The sequence below is a fragment of the Tursiops truncatus genome, chromosome 7, assembly GCF_011762595.2.
Source record: "Tursiops truncatus isolate mTurTru1 chromosome 7, mTurTru1.mat.Y, whole genome shotgun sequence".
In the NCBI taxonomy this organism is placed as follows: Eukaryota; Metazoa; Chordata; class Mammalia; order Artiodactyla; family Delphinidae; genus Tursiops; species Tursiops truncatus.
Genome location: NC_047040.1, coordinates 45,487,524 through 45,507,261, shown reverse-complemented (window position 1 = coordinate 45,507,261; position 19,738 = coordinate 45,487,524). Strand labels below are relative to the sequence as shown.

At 32.3% G+C, this 19,738-nt stretch overlaps 1 protein-coding gene across 8 annotated transcripts in view; it reads left to right on the top strand.

Annotated features, from left to right (window-relative positions):
• Positions 1 to 19,738, top strand: part of GULP1 (GULP PTB domain containing engulfment adaptor 1) — a 367,352-nt gene that overhangs the window by 319,257 nt on the left and 28,357 nt on the right. For all 8 annotated transcript variants that reach the window (XM_073807501.1, XM_073807502.1, XM_033859966.2 and 5 more), the window contains one exon: positions 4,127 to 4,264. In XM_073807501.1, the coding sequence (XP_073663602.1) occupies positions 4,127 to 4,264 (138 nt within the window). The remainder of the gene's footprint in view (positions 1 to 4,126; positions 4,265 to 19,738) is intronic.

The window sequence follows — 19,738 nt, the reverse complement described above, 5'->3', positions numbered from 1 at the left end:
GAGTTAAGGCTTCAACATATAAATTTGGGGGGGACATAATTCAGCCCATAACACAGTGTAAACTTAAGGTTCTTGTATTTGAGAGCTTTCCCCCCTACAGATCCAATGGAAAAAAATTGGAAAATATAATCTATTCTAGATTCACATTTATTAATATGTACTTACTGTGGATGTAATTGTTTTCACCTAAATTGCATCAAAAATAACTGAGACATTTGCAAAAATAAGTCCCACATACTATCTTAGCCTACAGAATCAGAATTGCCATGGAAATTTTGCATTTATAATATGTTTTAGGACAACTGGACAATGGCATGGATGCACCCACAGTTATTGTTCAATTCCAAAATAAAGAACAATTGCATTCTTTCAAACCTCTCAAGCCAAGAATCTAAGACCTCCCTCAACTGTTCTAATTTCCTCCTATTCTCCACACTCAATATTAAATAAAAACAAAGAATTGGAGACCACTTTTGTTATGGTTATCCCAAAGTAACTATTGCTGAGGTGGCTGAAAGCAGACAAAAGAAGTGATGAAAGGATAGTGGGAGGTCTGGTCTATTCAAGCTCATGTATATATATATACGGTTTGCTGGGAAACAAGGCAGTTGAAATTATGGCTGAGATTAACTCATTAGGCAGATGGTAGTTACAAAAGAACAGTAGGCTAAGGAAGCAGTAAGTTATAGAGTGACAATGTAGTCAAAAATGTAGCAACCAAAGTGTAGTCTTATATGCAATTAAAAAGAAAAACAATCCTAGTACTGTATTTCCTTTTTTAAACTAAGTGGATATATAGTGGCAAATGTCCAGGTAGAACAAGTCATTTGTAGGCCATGTTCCTGTTTATTTCTTCTAAACCATATAGATCCCTTTTGGAATGTATGTGTGTGTAATTAATTCAATCTTTTACATGAATTTTAGGACTTTTCAAAGCACACCTTGAAATATGTAAGGCTGATAATACACTTTATGTATCATCTACATGTGTTCTTGTTCGTTTTGATTCAAGTCTACCCATAATATACCCTAAGCTATAAAAATTTCACCAATACCATAATCTATAAATTATAATCTACTAAACCATTCTCCTATTATTGAACATTAGAATGCTTCAAATTGTTCATTAATTAATAACAAAATTTAAGTATTTAGAAAATACCAATATGATTAAATGCATTATATAAAGAGAACGTCATTAGTGTTTAGAATCAACAGTTTAATAATGGCATATCTTTACAAATCACAAAATATAGAGACTTAAGGATACTGCAAGATGACTAACACTGATTTAGTATGTGGGGTGTGTGTGTGCGTGTGTGTATTTAAAAAGACACAAAGAAGCAGATCATGGGAAATGCATATGTAGCAAATGTTAACCGTTTGTGATTCTGGCGCCCACATAATAAGACTCCCATAATAATGAGTTTTCTGTTTTCAACCTGTCAACTGTATCATTATGTTCCCTAAAGTTTTACTGTCAAATCTCTATGCCTCTCCCAAACTAAACCCCACTTACAAAACATCAGTGAGTTGGGATTCAACTCTGTGATTAGCCAACTGACTTTTGTTCATGGTATTTCTTACCCAAATCAGTAACACCAATGCTTTTCTTCCCTGTCCCAAAGTCTCAATTTCCTATATCTAATAGCTAATTTTAAAGAGACCCAATTTAATTTTTTCCCAAAAAAGTAAGTTTTCCAAACTTTTAACCAGAAAGAAACATCTCTATTTTCATCCCTGCCAGACTTGAAGAGTGATCTTGGAGTTTTAAAATCTTTGAAATGTCTTATAAATTCTATTATATTACATATGGATAGACAGCAACTGACCCTTTACTCATATATCACATGTGAATATAGAGTGTCTGACTCTTTACCTATTATAGAATATACCATTTTTTGAATCCATAAAAACATATAGGTAATCTAAAAAAGGGATTACCAGCTCTTCTGGGCATTAGTGCCCCTAGGAGGCTCCTGAGAATGCCACTTGCTGGAGACCACCCAGGCCTTTCAGATTCAGAATCTATAGAACAAGACTTAGTATCTATAATATAAAAAACAAGAAAACCTCCCCAGGTGGCTCTGATACAGCCTGTTCACAGATATGCATTTAGGAACCACTATTTGAGGAGATGTGAGTGAATCAGAAATAATCTATCATATATTTTATTTTGGGTATAAGCTGTAATTTAGGAAAAAAAATAATTAAATATGATGGTCCTAAGATAAATTTATTTATAGTAAAACATACATGTTTGCTATACATTTATATAGTAAATATATTTATATATTTAAAAATTTATTCTTAACCAAATGGACTTGATAGAAAATAGACCATTTTTCTATACCATTTGGATGGATGAAAATGGAAGTGAAAAGCAATCTCAGTTGACTCCAATATCTTTCTTCCTGTGTCTTTTCACCTTTTGCTTTTCTCACTTTTCCTCCAAATGGAGATTTTGCATTACTGGAAAAAGGTGGTATAGGTGAATTGGGGATTTACTTATGTTTTGTTCCAACTCCAATAATATATCGTCAGTGTTAAAGGATAATTGTGTTCTCACTGTGCTTAATTGTATTCCTGAGTCTCTTTATCCTGTCTCACCAGAAATCAGTACTATATCATAAAGATGTATCACAACAACAAAAATTCACAAAAGTAATAAAATTATAAGTTTCAGCACCCTGGTCTTCTTTTGTAGAAAGATACCTCTTGCCAGTCTAGACAAAACTTAAGATGATTCCCAACTGTCATAACCAAAGGCTTTCTGTGATCACATTGGTTGGTGAGTGAATGAGGAACTGCAAAGGTTTCACCACCAGCTGTGTAAATGATGTGTTTTCATGTTAAATACTTGTAATTTCTCCTATAAATGGAAAAAAATGAATCATTTTTCTATATTGTATAGCAGTGATGTGTCCTTTTTATGTTTAACATGATTATACAGTTAGTAAACTGGCACAGACTTGCTGTCAGTATTTGGGAGCTACAGTACAGCTGAAGGCCATCGTTTGACTGTATTAATAATAAAACAAAGATATGCCAGTGAGAAAAAGACTGGTCAATCAGGCAAAGTGTAGGAGAAGGATAGTCTCAGACAAACGTGGTCAGTGTCCATCTCAGCACTAACCACAAGAGAGGAAAGATGACTTCATCAGAAGCCTTAGTAAGTTGTTTACAATCATACAGTATACAGCTTCATTTTAATTTTCATGCTTGCAAACAACCCTTTGATGACTTACCATTTGTTTTGTATGCAGTCAAGAATGCAGGCTGTAGACAAATTCTCTTAGCATTTATTTGTTTAACTTGTTATATGTACTCATTTTCCGTCTGAAGGGCAGTATTGTGAATCAGAGTGATAGAGAAAATCTCAGCAAGCTGGCACGTCAAACCCTGAACTTGGAAGGATGTAGTGACAGATGCTATAGTTGCAGTATATGATGTGTGTGTGTGTGTGTGTGTGTGTGTGTGTGTGTATGCAGTATTTATCTTTCTACTGATTAACAAGGTTGATTCAGCAATTTAGAAGCTGGATGTCTAGATCTTCTTCATTCATTGCTCCAATGGAAAACATTACAGAAGTTGCAAGGATGATTTCCTTAGACAGAAGAGTTTCAAGAGTGTATGAGTTACCATGAAGACATGTAATATGTAGTATGTTTCATATGAAATTGTGTACAAATGAAGTTATGTTTTAAACTGTAATGTTAGTAGCAGTAAGATAAAATGAAAAGTATTCTGGTTAAAAAGGGTTCTGCTAATTCTGTAACCTTGTGGAAGCATCTTAATCTCTCTAGACCTCAATATCCTCCTAACTAAAATTGCACAATTTAAAGTAATGGTCTCTGAATCCCCTGTAGCTCAGGAAGCCCATGAACCTCTGATCCTCTTTTCCCTTCTGTTTTTCTAAGTGCTATTGAAATGACTATCTTAGTTTAATCCTGACTCAGGAGGTTTATCTCATTACGTGTTTGTTTAAGTTTGAAGTGTATGTAATTATAAAATCAAGGAATGACAGATGATGTTTCATAAGTTGTATGTTATTAGCACAGCTGGTATAGCAGAAAATGGAAAAAAAAATCTCTTCAACTATGTTTATTTTCATCTGTGTTCACAGGAAGTTCAACACAATTGCCAGCTTCACAGAATATCATTTTGTGCAGATGATAAAACTGACAAGAGGATATTCACTTTCATATGCAAAGATTCTGAGTCAAATAAACATTTGTGCTATGTATTTGACAGTGAAAAGTGTGTAAGTATGCCAGATGTTTTAGGGTGGTTTGTTCTGCTCTACAAGCCAGGAATTATCTTGTTTCTGACATTAGTAAAGTATTTGGAAATGAATAAGGTCTGCAAATACTTAACTACACTAATAGATTCATCCTGTCATGAGAATATGCTTCAGGATTTCATCCTTAACTAAATTCTCATGTTCATGGGCACAAGCTTTCATGCAAATTTCTTTTCTTAGAATGTCATGCTTATGTTATACATTTGTCTTATAATCACTTGATTTATTTGAAATTTTAAACTCAAATACAATTTAGTAATATGCATATAATGCAAAAGAGTAATTGCGACCAAAGTATTGATTTTTTTTTTTCTGGAATGTGATGGATCTGATGAAAATAAATATTTTAAACTCCAGGAAATGAAATGTGTATGGCTTCTCACAAAAGTCTCCAATACTTTGAAAATCTGGTTCTTGATTTTCATTATTCAGAAAACTTAATATAATGAAAGGTGGTAGAATTGTATGGGCGTGTGTTTGTGCCTGTGTATGAGCTTGAGAATGTAATCTAAAGTTCTTAGCAAGTAAGAACAATTAGAGAATTCCAAAGTTAAGTTCACTAACAGTTCTTTAATCATCTGGAATCTTAAGGAAAACCCAATGTCTTGACTACAAGCATAAGCTAATGCTAATCATAACCTAGTCCGAGGTCCTGTTATAAAACATAAGATGTGAATTCCAAGCACACATTGTAGCCTTTGATAGCTTTAATTGAGGAAGAACATCTAACCTCAACAACATGATTGCCTTAGACAGAAAGAAACTTAATTTGTTTATTTGCTCATTTTTAATACTGTCAAAAATAGCAGGGACTAATATTATCACTATTATATAATTTATTTCTCTGGTTTCAGTACATGAGCTTCTTAAAAACAAATACTTTTATTTGTCCATGTAACTCTTGCGTCAGGTGAACAATAGATGCTCAATGAATTTTTTCCTTAAAGAAAAGACTATGTGGACAAATTTACAAAAGATACAGCAAGTTATTATCTGTATCTTTTAAACTGTAGTTCTTTAAACAGGCAAACTAATGTGCTAAGCTACTCCGCATCATAACATGTTTTGAGAATTTGATGAATATTATGAAACATCTCATCAGAAAAATATGCTTATCCATATAAGACAATATTATGTGAACAATATGGCATTTTATATGAAATTAAAAAGTTGTTTTTGAAATGTATCCTATTGAATGAATGCATTATATTTAATGTCCCAAATGCTTCTTAACCATAATTGCTTGCAAGTGTTTTCTCTGTGATTGAGAAGATTAAGGTTGATACTTATTGAATATCTTCTATGTGTAAGATATTATAACCTTTTACCACTTATGACAAACAGTAAATTCAGTTGCCCTTCTTTCTTGTCTTACACATGGGAATAAACTTCCTTGGGGTCCTTTGAAATATTCATAACCCAAGTCCATTATAAATACTAGTCTTCTTATAACCTTATGTCACATGTTTTATCTTTCTTTGATTTCCAAATTTATTACATGATTATTTAAAATATAAGCTTGCTAGAATTCCCATGAACTTTTATTGATTTCAAAGTATAAACTCTGTTACTCCCTGATCATAATTGTTTGTAACTGATTTCCAGAATTTCAGTTCCTTGACCCATTATTCCTCTCTGGATATACCATATTAGCTTTCTTTTTTCTTGAAGGTTGAAAATATTTTCTTGAAGCCTACAGCAGTGGCTCACAACCATTAGTGTGCATAATGGAGGACCCTTTACAATACAGCTCATTGGTTCCCACTACAAAAAATAAGTTCATATTGATTCGTGCTGGAGCTCAGGAAATCTACATTTAACAAGTCCACCAAGTGATTCTGCTGCAGGTAGATGGAAGTCTGAGCTTTGAAAAGCAAGGATCCAAGATATCTCTCCAACTATAAGTTGGCATCACTTTCATTAGCTTAAAGAGGACATGTTTCCTCAAAGTTTCATTATATCATTTTCACCTCAAAGTTTTATTTGCTCTAATTATAACAATGTCTATATTCATAAAATTGATTTTATATGTATGCAGAATTTTGAAATGCCATCCTCTCTAACTCTCATTTCCTAGTTATTGAAAATTAAAACAGGAAAATAAATTATGGCCCGATTAACACAACTCTTCCTCTTACTTTAAGAAACCAAAGCTTGAGAAGTTGAGTGACTTTCCCAAAGTTACAAAGCTAGGAGATAACAGAATCAGGATTGAGATTTAATACCTTGAATTGCCATTGTAACATCTATCCAGTCATGCTATCTTACTCCCAAACTGTGACCTGTTCCAGGGGCCTTGTCTTATATATTCATTATATTTTATCCTTTCAGTACTTCCATGAAATTGTTGAGAGTTTGAAAGATAGATGAAACCCCTCTTAGCATGCCATGAGACTGGAGTTCACTACTTTGTTAACATGTTGTGTTAGTGAGTCTCCTTCCATGGTGACAATGAGGATAATGTGGGGAGCTAGAGTACCCAGCCCTGCTAAGCAGTAATGAAGAGAGGCCAAGTAAGGAAGCTAAGCTTCTATCCCCACCAGGCAGTAATGAGGCAATGCTCTCCCATTCCCATTCCCCTACTGGAACCGTGTCAGAGAGAGCCACCCAAACACAAAGTTTAAATAATTTCCAGCGTCTCATAACATAATATCTAAAATATCCAGGGTTCACTTGAAAATAACTCATCATATCAAGAATTGGAACATAAACTAAATGAAAAAAAGATGACCAATAGATCTCAACACTGAGATGAGAGAGATATTAGTTACCAGACAAAATTTTTGTCTGGTAACTGGTAACAAAACCAGCCAACATAAAAATAATAAAATAAACCATTACAATCACACTTGAAACAAAAAATAGAAAGTATTATCAAAGAAATAGAAAATCAAAGCAAAGAAATTGAAGATATAAAGAAAACCCATCTGAGAATATTAGAGCTGAAAAATACGATAGTCAAATAAAAAACGCAATATATGGGCTCAGAAGGGAGAGGACAGAAGAAAGAATCAGCAACCTAGAAGATCAAAAAATAGAAAATGCCCAATCTGAATAACACAGAGATAATAAGCATACACATATGTATGCACACACCCATGTGCACACAGGCATACACACAAAACAATACAAAAGCAAAAAACAAAACAGAACTTCAGGGACCTGTGGCACTATAACAAAATGTCTAACATTCATGTGTCATCAGAGTCCTGGAAAGAGAGAGAGAAAAAGGTAGCCTTGAAAAAAACACATGAAGAAATAATAGTTGCAAACTTCCCAAATTTGGCAAAAGACATAAACCTATAGATTCAAGAAACTGAATGAACTCCAAACAGGGTAAACCCAACTAATTCCACACCAAGTCACATCATACATAATCAAACTTCTGAAAACTAAAGACAGAAAAACCTTGAAAGCAGCAAGAGATAAACTAGTCCTTACCTATAGCAGAAACATCAATTCAAATGACAGTGTATTCCTTATTAGAAACCATGAAGGTGAGAAGGAAGTAGCACAGTATTTTTTTGAGTGCAAAAAAAAAAAAAAAAAGGAGTGCTGTCAAACCAGAATTTTATATCCAGAAAAAAACATATACTTCAGAAATTAAAGAGAAATCAAAAATTTATCAAACGAAGGAAAACTAAGATTATTTGTCACTCCCAGATCTACCCTAAGTGAATGGCTAAAGGAAGTTCTCTAAACAATAAAAGAAGGCATCTTGGAACATGAGGAAGGAAAAAAGAACAGGATAAGCAAGCATATGGTAAATCTTTAGTTTTCTAAATTATGATTGACAGTAGAAGCAAAAAATACTTTCTGATATGATTCTAAATGAATATATAGAAAATATGTAAGGCAATTATATTATAAACAGGGAAAGTTGAAGGGATGTAAAGGGAGGTAAGGTTTCTACACCTCTCTTGAACTGGAAAAATGACAGCATTAGTAGACTGTGATAAGTTGTATAAATATAATGTGGATTCCAGAGCAACCACTAAAAAAGTTATGAAATGGGATACATTTTTAAATACTATGGGTAAATCAAAATTTTATTATAAAAATGTTTTAAAAACCCATAGAAATTCAGTAAAGAAAAAAAACAGAAAGAGAAAAAATAGAAATAACAGAAAAGAAAAAAATTAAATGGAAATTTAACCTCTAATATATCAAAAATAACATTAAATGTAAGTGGTCTAAGTATACTAATTAAAAGAGATTGCTAGAGTAGATTTAAAAAAACCCAGATATATGTTGTCTTCAAGAAACTTGCTGCAAGTATAATGATACAGGTGATATAAGAAGGTTAAAAATAAAATGATGATAAAAGATGTATCATGCAAAAATTATTCTAAGAAAGCACAAGTAAGTGTATTAATATCAGATAAAGTACACTTCAAAGTAAAGAAAATTATCAGAGACAAAGAAGGACGTTATTTAATGATAAAAGGGTCATACCACCAAGAAGAATAACAATCCTAAATTTACACGATCATATCACAGAGCTGCAAAATAAATGAAACAAAAACTGATAGAACTGAAAAGAAATATGGGGTAAATAGACAAATACACAATTATAGTTGGAGCCTTCACCACCACTTTTCTTAAAATTAATAGAACAGCTAGACAGGAAATCATCAAGAATATAGAACTCAACAACATCAGCAACCAATGGAATCTAATTAGCAACTAAAGAGAACTTCATTCAATAACAACAGAATGCATATTGTTTTCCAGTGCCAAAGGAACATGTACCAAAATAGACCATATCCTGGGCTACAAAGCAAACCTCAAAAGTTTAAAAGAGTTGAAATGATAAAGCATGGGTTCTCTGACAACAAAGAAATCGACCTAAAAATTAATAACAGAAAGATAACAGGAAAGTCTTCAAAAACTTGGAAGTTTTGTTTTTCCATATGTCAAAAAGGACATCACATTTGTAAACATTCCATATGTTAAAGAGGAATCTTTAAGAAGAAAAACTTTAAATGTGTGAACTATATAGAAATGAAATAGAACATATCAGCATTTATGTGACTCAGCTAAAACAGTTTTGAGAGAGAAATTTTAACAACTAAGTTAAAATATTTGAAAGCAGAAAGTTTCAAATTAATAATCTAAGCTCCCAGCTCAAGCACTTATCAAATTAAAGTAGGCAAAAGGAAGAAAATAAGAAAGATAAGAGAAGAAAATTAATGAAGTTGAAAACAAAAACAATAGAGAAAATCAGTGAAACAAAGAGCTGTTTTTTTAAAAGATCATAAAAGTAACAAAATTTCAGTTAAGATTGGCAAAGTAAAAGAAAAAAAAAAGACACAAGTTACCAATATCTGGCATGAAACAGGGATTTCACTGAAGACCCTCCAGGTATCAAAAAATAATAAGAGGGTGCTATAATCAACTACCACATACCACCCAATATTAGATAATTTGAATAGCCCTGTAACTATAAAGGAAATTGAATTTATAATTTCACACTTATTAAAAGAGAAATCTCCAGTCCTAGATAGTTTCACTGGAACAATCCATAAAATGCTTAAAGAGGAGTTAACATTGTTCAACACAAGCTATTCCAGAAAATAGAAGAGGTGAGAGAATCCCCCAAATTCATTTTATGAAACTATTATTTTCCAGACACCAAAACCAAGTAAAGATAGTGCAAAAAAAGGAAACTACAGACCAATATCCCTCAAAAATATAGATGCAAAAATTTCTAACACAATATCAGATATAATTCAGCAATATATAAAAGAATTCTACACCAAGACCAAGTAGAGCTTGTTCCTGGGATGTAAGTTTTATTCAACACAAAAAATCCAACAATATAATTAACCATATTAACAGGCTAAAGAAGAAAAGTATATGATCCTATCAATGTTTTAAAAAATATTTGAAAATAATCAATTCCCGTTCATGGTTAAAAAATCTCAGAAAAATAGGAAAAGAAGGAAACTTCTTTAACTTAGTAGGATTGGGGATTTTTTTTTTTTTTTTTTTGCTATCTGTCTCATATATAACCAAAATGTTTTTATTCTAAACAGCCAGTGAAAAACCATTAGAGTGTGTCATTTCTGTCATAGATTTGTGGATATGATTTTAGATGAATTTTAATAGCTTATATTACATGTTTATGGCAATAAATAATTATTTTCTAATATAGAACATTGTGTTTCTTGCAAAGTTAATATGATTAATATTTAATATTATTATTGGTAAAATGAATATAACTGATATAACTGAATTTAATATATAATGAGGAATTTTAGACTTACAGGTTGCTCCCATAATCAAACTTTAGTATTATTATCCTTAAAGCATATGTAAATATATACATATATGTAAATATATATAAAAGCCATAACCTCCAGAATGATAAACAACTTATAGTTGTTACCTCCATGAAGACTAGAGGGGACCAAGATTAAAGTTAAAGAGCTAAAGGAAACTTTAAATTTATCTGTAATGGTCAAAGACTTTAACGTGGATTATACATATATTCAGGGAATTAAAGGAAAAGAAGGTAGTAATAAGTAAACATGAAAATTTCAGCATAGAAATATCAAATATAAAAAATAATTAAATGGTTAGGTAGAATAGCTGAAAAGAAAAAAAATAAGCTTAACATCAGATTTAGGATGGCAGAAAAAATGGTCAGTAATCTGGAAGATAGATGAGAGAAATTATCCAATCAAACAAACAGAGAATATAAATAATAATAATAGTATTGAATAACAGAGACATAATCACCTGTGGAAAAGATAGAGTTCTAACATATGTGAAACAAAAATCACAAGAAGACAGGAGAGAGAAGGTAAGAAAGAAAAAAAGTACTGTCTGAAGAATTCCCAAATGTGGTGAAAATTGTCAATTTACAGATTTGAGAAACATGACAAACTTCAAGCTGAATAAATTATAAAGAAAACTACCTGTAATTATATCACAGGCTATCTATAAGAGAGTTGGAGAGAGAAAGAGAGAGCAAGAGAATGATTGAGGGAATGAATGGATCTTGAAATCATCCAGAAAATTTTTAAAAAGACATATCTTTACATACAGATAAAAAAGTAGTATGAATGTCAGTTGACTTTTCGTTAGTATCAGTAGAGGCCAGAGGAGAATATAACAATACCTTTAACATGCATAAAGTAAAGAGATGTCATAACAGAATTTTACACCCATTGAAGACTCAAAATTTAAGTCAAAATATTTTGAGATAAATGAAACTGGAGTGATTTATTGCTAGCAGAACTGTGCTTCAAGATATGCTAAAGGAAGTTCTTTAACCCAAAGGGAAATGACACAAAAAGGAAATTCAAATGTGCAAAAAAGGATAAAGAAAAAAAAGCACTGGAAAAATTGTGACTAAATATCCATTCTTTAAAACAGAACTGGTTAAAGCAAAAATTGTAGCCTTGTATCATGATGTTAACAAATGACAGTAAAAGCACAAAGGATGTATACTATTGGACTTAATAGACTTACACTATTTCAAGGGTGTTATTATTTATGTGAAATGATACCATATTAACTCTAAGTGGACTCTGGTAACTTAAGGATGCGTATTGTAATCACTAGAGCAATCCACTAAAAGTAATTCAAATGCGTATAGCTAAAAGCCTATAGAGGAAATGTAATGGAAAATAATTTTTTTAATGAAATTTAAAGAAGGCAGGGAAAGAACAGCAACATAAAAGCAGGTGGACCAAATAGAAAATAAAAAACAACATAAATGTAAAAATATACCAATCAAAGGCTGAGATTATCAGGCAGCAATTTTAAAACTGTCCAACTGTTTGGTCTCTAGAAAACACACACTTTAAATATAAAGACAAATATAGGTAAAAAACAAAAGATTGAAAAAACATATGCCATGCAAGCAATAAGTGTGAGAAAGTTGGTGTGGCTATACTCATATCAAAAAGGTGAGTCCAAGGCAAGGAATATTACCAGACATTGAGATAAAGCCCACAAAGATTAAAGGACCACTGTGTTTCATTTAATAACACTGATTTTTAAGAAATGAAGGAGAAAATCTAACAATTACAGGAAGATAAAGACAAATTGACACCCACAGTCATAGATGTTACTGCCATTCTCAGCAATTGACAGAGGAAATAGAAAAACATAAACTTACAAAAAATGAAAAAATAATATCCACCACTTTGATCTAATTGACATGTTAGATTATCCCAAGCAACAAGAGTATAGTTTCTTTTTTTTTAAATTTAATTTTATTTATTTTTTTATACAGCAGGTTCTTATTAGTCACCAGTTTTATACACATCAGTGTATACATGTCAATCCCAATCACCCAATTCAGCACACCACCATCCCCACCCCCCAGCGGCTTTCCCCCCTTGGTGTCCATACTTTTGTTCTCTACATCTGTGTCTCAACTTCTGCCCTATAAACCGGTTCATCTGTACCGTTTTTCTAGGTTCCACATACATGCATTAATATACGATATTTGTTTTTCTCTTTCTGACTTACTTCACTCTGTATGACAGTCTCTAAGTCCATCCACGTCTCAACAAATGACTCAATTTCATTCCTTTTTATGGCTGAGTAATATTCCATTGTATATATGTAGCACAACTTCTTTATCCATTCGTCTGTTGATGAGCATTTAGCTTGCTTCCATGACCTGGCTATTGTAAATAGTGCTGCAATGAACATTGGGGTGCATGTGTCTTTTTGAATTATGGTTTTCTCTGGGTATATGCCCAGTAGTGGGATTGCTGGATCATATAGTAATTCTATTTTTAGTTTTTTAAGGAAGCTCCATACTGTTCTCCGTAGTGGCTGTATCAATTTACATTCCCACCAACAGTGCAAGAGGGTTCCCTTTTCTCCACACCCTCTCCAGCATTTGTTCTTTGTAGATTTTCTGATGATGCCCATTCTAACTGGTGTGAGATGATACCTCATTGTAGTTTTGATTTGCATTTCTCTAATAATTAGTGATGTTGAGCAGCTTTTCATGTGCTTCTTGGCTATCTGTACGTCTTCTTTGGAGAAATGTCTATTTAGGTCTTCTGCCCATTTTTGGATTGGATTGTTTCTCTTAATATTGAGCTGCTGAGCTGTTTATATATTTTGGAGATTAATCCTTTGTCTGTTGATTCATTTGCAAATATTTTCTCCCATTCTGAGGGTTGTCTTTTCTTCTTGTTTATGGTTTCCTTTGCTGTGCAAAAGCTTTGAAGTTTCATTAGGTTCCATTTGTTTATTTTTGTTTTTATTTCCATTACTGTAGGAGGTGGATCAAAAAAGATCTTGCTGTGATTTATGTCAAAGAATGTTCGTCCTATGTTTTCCTCTAAGAGTTTTATAGTGTCCAGTCTTACATTAAGGTCTCTAATCCATTTTGAGTTTATTTTTGTGTATGGTGTTAGGGAGTGTTCTAATTTCATTCTTTTACATGTAGCTGTCCAGTTTACCCAGCACCACTTATTGAAGAGACTCTCTTTTCTCCACTGTATATCCTTGCCTCCTTTGTCATAGATTAGTTGACCATAGGTGTGTGGGTTTATCTCTGGGCTTTCTATCTTGTTCCATTGATTTATGTTTCTGTTTTTGTGCTAGTACCATATTATCTTGATTACTGTGGCTTTGTAGTATAGTCTGAAGTCAGGGAGTTTGATTCCTCCAGCTCTGTTTTTTACCCTCAGTACTGCTTTTGCTATTCGGGGTCTTCTGTGTCTCCATACAAATTTTAAGATTTTTTGTTCTAGTTCCGTAAAAAATGCCATTGGTAATTTGATAGGGATTGCATTGAATCTGTAGATTGCTTTGGGTAGTATAGTCATTTTCACAATATTGATTCTTCCAATCCAAGAACATGGTATATCTCTCCATCTGTTGGTATCTTTGGTTTCTTTCATCAGTGTCTTATAGTTTTCTGAGTACAGACCTTTTGTCTCCCTAGGTAGTTTTATTCCTAGGTATTTTATTCTTTTTGTTGCAATGGTAAATGGGAGTGTTTCCTTAATTTCTCCTTCAGATTTTTCATCATTAGTGTATAGGAATATAAGAGATTTCTGTGCATTAATTTTGTATCCTGCAACTTTACCAAATTCATTGATTAGCTCTAGTAGTTTTCTGGTAGCATTTTTAGGATTCTCTATGTATAGTATGATGTCATCTGCAAACAGTGACAACTTTACTTCTTTTCCAATTTGTATTCTTTTTTTTCTTTTTCTTCTCTGATTGCCATGGCTAGGACTTCCAAAACCATGTTGAATAATAGTGGTGAGAGTGGACATCCTTGTCTTGTTCCTGATCTTAGAGGAAATGCTTTCAGTTTTTCACCATTGAGAATGATGTTTACTGTGGGTTTGTCGTATATGGTCTTTATATGTTGAGGTAGGTTTCCTTTATGCCCACTTTCTGGAGAGTTTTTGTCATAAATGGGTGCTGAACTTTGTCAAAAGTTTCTTCTGCATCTATTGAAATGATCATATGGTTTTTATTCTTCAATTTTTTAATATGGTGTATCACATTGATTTGCATATATTGAGAAATCCTTGCATCACTGGGATAAATCCCACTTAATCATTATATATGATCCTTTTAATGTGTTGTTGGATTCTGTTTGCTAGTATTTTGTTGAGGATATTTGCATCTATATTCATCAGTGATATTTGTCTGTATTTTTTTTTTTCTTTTGTAGTATCTTTGTCTGGTTTTGGTATCAGGGTGATGGTGGCCTCATAGAATGACTTTGGGAGTGCTCCTTCCTCTGCAATTTTTTGGAAGAGTTTGAGAAGGATTGGTGTTAGCTCTTCTCTAAATATTTGATAGAATTCAGTTGTGAAGCCATCTGGTCCTGGACTTTTGTTTGTTGGAAGATTTTTAATCGCAGTTTCAATTTCATTACTTGTGATTGGTCTGTTCATATTTTATATTTCTTCCTGGTTCAGTCTTGGAAGGTTATACCTTTCTAAGAGTTTGTCCATTTCTTCTAGGTTGTCCAATTTATTGGCATAGAGTAGCTTGTGGTAGTCTCTTAGGATGCTTTGTATGTCTGTGGTGTCTGTTGTAAATTCTCCTTTTTCATTTCTAATTTTATTGATTTGAGTCCTCTCCCTCTTTTTCTTGATGAGTCTGACTAAAGGTTTATCAATTTTTTTTATCTTCTCAAAGAACCAGCTTTTAGTTTTATTGATCTTTGCTATTGTTTTCTTTGTTTCTATTTCATTTATTTCTGCTCTGATCTTTATGATTTCTTTCCTTCTGCAAACTTCGGGTTTTGTTTGTTCTTCTTTCTCTAGTTCCTTTAGGTGTAAGGTTAGATTGTTTATTTGAGATTTTTATTGTTTCTTGAGGTAGGCTTGTATAGCTATAAACTTTCCTCTTAGAACTGCTTTTGCTGCATCCCATAGGTTTTGGATCATCGTGTTTTCATTGTCATTTGTCTCTAGGTATTTTTTTATTTCCTCTTTGATTTCTTCAGTGATCTCTTCTTTATTTAGTAATGTATTGTTTATCCTCCATGTGTTTGTGTTTTTTACGTTTTTTTCCCTGTAATTCATTTCTAATCTCATAGTGTTGTGGTCAGAACAGATGTTTGATATGATTTCAATTTTCTTAACTTTACTGAGGCTTGATTTGTGACCCAAGATGTGATCTTTCCTGGAGAATATTCCATGTGCACTTGAGAAGAAAGTGTAATCTGCTGTTTTTGAATGGAATGTCCTATAAATATCAATTAAATCTATCTGGTCTATTGTGTCATTTAAAGCTTCTGTTTCCTTATTTATTTTCATTTTGGATGATCTGTCCATTGGTTTAAGTGAGGTGTTAAAGTCCCCCACTATTATTGTGTTACTGTTGATTTCCTCTTTTATAGCTGTTAACAGTTGCCTTACGTATTGAGATGCTCCTATGTTGGGTGCATATATATTTATAACTGTTATATCTTCTTCTTGGATTGATCCCTTGATCATTATGTAGTGTCCTTCCTTGTCTCTTGTAACATTATTTTAAAGTCTATTTTATCTGATATGAGTATTACTACTTCAGCTTTCTTTTGATCTCCATTTGCATGGAATATCTTTTTCTGTCCCCTCACTTTCAGTCTGTATGTGTATCTAGGTCTGAAATAGGTCTCTTGTAGATAGCATATATATGGGTCTTGTTTTTGTATCCATTCAGCAAGTCTGTGTCTTTTGGTTGGAGCATTTAATCCATTCACTTTTAAGGTAATTATTGATATGTATGTTCCTATGACCATTTACTTAATTGTTTTGGGTTTGTTTTTGTAGGTCCTTTTCTTCTCTTGTGTTTCCCACTTAGAGAAGTTCCTTTAGTATTTGTTTTAGAGCTGGTTTGGTGGTGCTGAATTCTTTTAGCTTTTGCTTGTCTGTAAAGCTTTTGATTTCTCCATCGAATGAATGAGATCCTTGCCGGTTAGAGTAATCTTGGTTGTCGGTTCTTCCCTTTCATCACTTTAAGTATATCATACCACTCCCTTCTGGCTTGTAGAGTTTCTGCTGAGAAATCAGCTGTTAATCTTATGGGAGTTCCCTTGTATGTTATTTGTCATTTTTCCCTTGCTGCTTTCCATAATTTTTATTTGTCTTTAATTTTACCAATTTGATTAGTATGTGTCTTGGCGTGTTTCTCCTTGGGTTTATCCTGTATGGACTCACTGCACTTCCTGGACCTGGGTGGCTATTTCCTTTCCCATGTTAGGGAAGTTTTTGACTATAATCTCTTCAAATATTTTGTCGGGTCCTTTCTCTCTCTCTTCTCCTTCTGGGACCCCTATAATGTGAATGTTGTTGCATTTAATGTTGTCTCAGAGGTCTCTTAGGCTGTCTTCATTTCTTTTCTTTTTTTTTTTTTCTTTATTCTGTTCCGCAGCAATGAATTCCACCATTCTGTCTTCCAGGTCACTTATCCGTTCTTCTGCCTCAGGTTTTCTGCTATAGATTCCTTCTAGTATAGTTTTCATTTCAGTTATTGTATTGTTCATCTCTGTTTGTTTGTTTTTTAATTCTTCTAGGTTTTTGTTAAACATTTCTTGCATCTTCTCAATCTTTGCCTCATTGTTTTTCCGAGGTTCTGGATCATCTTCATTATCATTATTCTGAATTCTTTTTCTGGAAGGTTGCCTATCTCCACTTCATTTAGTTGTTTTTCTGGGGTTTTATCTTGTTCCTTCTTCTGTTACATAGCCCTCTGCCTTTTCATCTTGTCTATCTTTCTGTGAATGTGGTTTTTATTCCACAGGCTGCAGGATTGTAGTTCTTCTTGCTTTTCCAGGGTATACTTTCTCTTTGAGTGCAGTGGAATGTTTACAAAGATACATCATATCCTGGACCATATTTTAAGACTCAGTAAATTTCAAAATTGAAAATTTTACAGAGTATATTCTCTGACTACGAATTGTCAAAATGTTTTAAATCATAACACACTTCACGTAATAATAGCTCAAAGAAAGTCACAAGAGGAATTAGATTATTTTTCTCTGAATAACAACAAAATACAAAATATCAAAATTTGTAAAAGACAGTTAAAGCAGTACTTAGAGGGATATTTATAGCTTTAAATGCTTCTATGAGAAAAGATAAAAAGATTAAAAGTAATCATCATGCTCTTGATCTTGAGGAGTTAGAATAAGAACAAATTTAAAACAAAGTAAAAGGTAAAAATAACAATAAATAATATAATTGATGATGTTGAAAACACAATAAAGAAAATTAATAAACTAAAAGTTGGTTCTTTAATAAGGATCCTCTAAAAAGACAGATCAAGGACAAAAATAAATGAAGGCACAGATTACCAATACCAGAAACAAAAGAGTGGATATAAGTACAGATGCTACAGTCTTTAAAAGGATACAGAGAGAAATATTAAATAACTATTATGCCAGTAAATTTGTCAAGTAAGATGAAATTGATGAATATTTGAAAAACTTGATTTAACGAAACTGAGGAAATAACAAATCTGAATGTATGTGTAATTAAATTTTTTAAAAAATCTCTTGACAAGTAAAATAACAGACCCAGATAGTTTCACTGTTAAGTTCTATGAAAAAAAATTATCACATAGATGCAGAAAAAGCACAAAATTCAATCCAATTGATGATAAAATTCATAATATCCTAGGAGTAGAAGAGACGTTTCTTATTCCAATAAGGATGTTAAAAATCCTGCAGGTGACATCAAAATTAATGGTGAATTATTGAATGCTTTTCTTTAAGATTGGGAACAGGGCAAGGGTGCTTATTCTCACCACCTCTGTTTAGCTTGGTATTAGATGTCCTAGATGGTGAATAGTTCGTAAAAGAAACAAGAGGCATAAAGATTGGGAAAAAAAGTAAAACTATCTTTTTCACAGATGTAATTTGAATTTTTACAAAGAAAGTCATGTGAAAACTACAAATTACTATGATTATGAAGCAAATTTAATCACAAGATACAAGGTTAATATACAAAAATTAATTGTTTCTGTCTCCTAGAAAAAATAAAAATCTGTTTACTAAAGCATCAAGAAACATGAAATAATTAGGATTTTTTGAAGAAGATATGCTGAAATCAACAAACTATTGCAGAAATTAAAGAAGAACGAAAATAATGGGAGAGAGATACCATATTTATAGGTTGGAAGGCTCAATTTAGTTAAGTGGTCAATTCCACCAAATTGATCTGTATATTCAATACAATCCTTATCAAAATCACAATGGGATTTTTGGTAGAAATAGAAAATTTGTTTTTAATATGGTGATTAAAACAGTGCAGAATAGAGAAATTAATCTTGAAAGAAAAGACCAAAGTTGGAAGACACATTTTACCTGCTTTCACAGGGTACTTCAAATAAATTATTATCAAGATCAGGTGACATTGATGTAATGGTAGATAAATAATAAATGAACTAGATTGTAGAGACCAGAAATATCCACACATACGTGGTCAATTGAGTTTTCCACAAATGTGACAAGACAATTTAATGGAGAAAAGAAGTCTTTGATAATTGGTATTGGAGCAGCTAGCTAAATATATGAAAAAATAATACTTAAAAATTAGTTCTTACTTATGCTACATAAAAATAACTTGAGATGGATAATAGATACAAAAGTAGAAGCTTTTATAGCCTGCTGCAAAACTTTCATTAAACATAGGAGAATCTCTCTATGAACTTTGAGTAGACAATGATTTCTTAGAAATGACCCCAAAAGCACTAAATATAGCGGGAGAAAAAAATGATATGTGGGACTTAATTAAAAATAAACATTTTCTATTAATCTATAAACAGTATTATAAAGTGAAATGGCAAGTCACATACATATATCTGAAAAAGAGTTTGTATCCAGAATATATAAAGAACTAAATATCAATAATAAAAAGACAAAAAAACTAATAAAAAATGGGCAAGAGACTGTCTACAGGGAGTTCATAATGAGCGGATAACAAAGGCCAATGATTACATGAA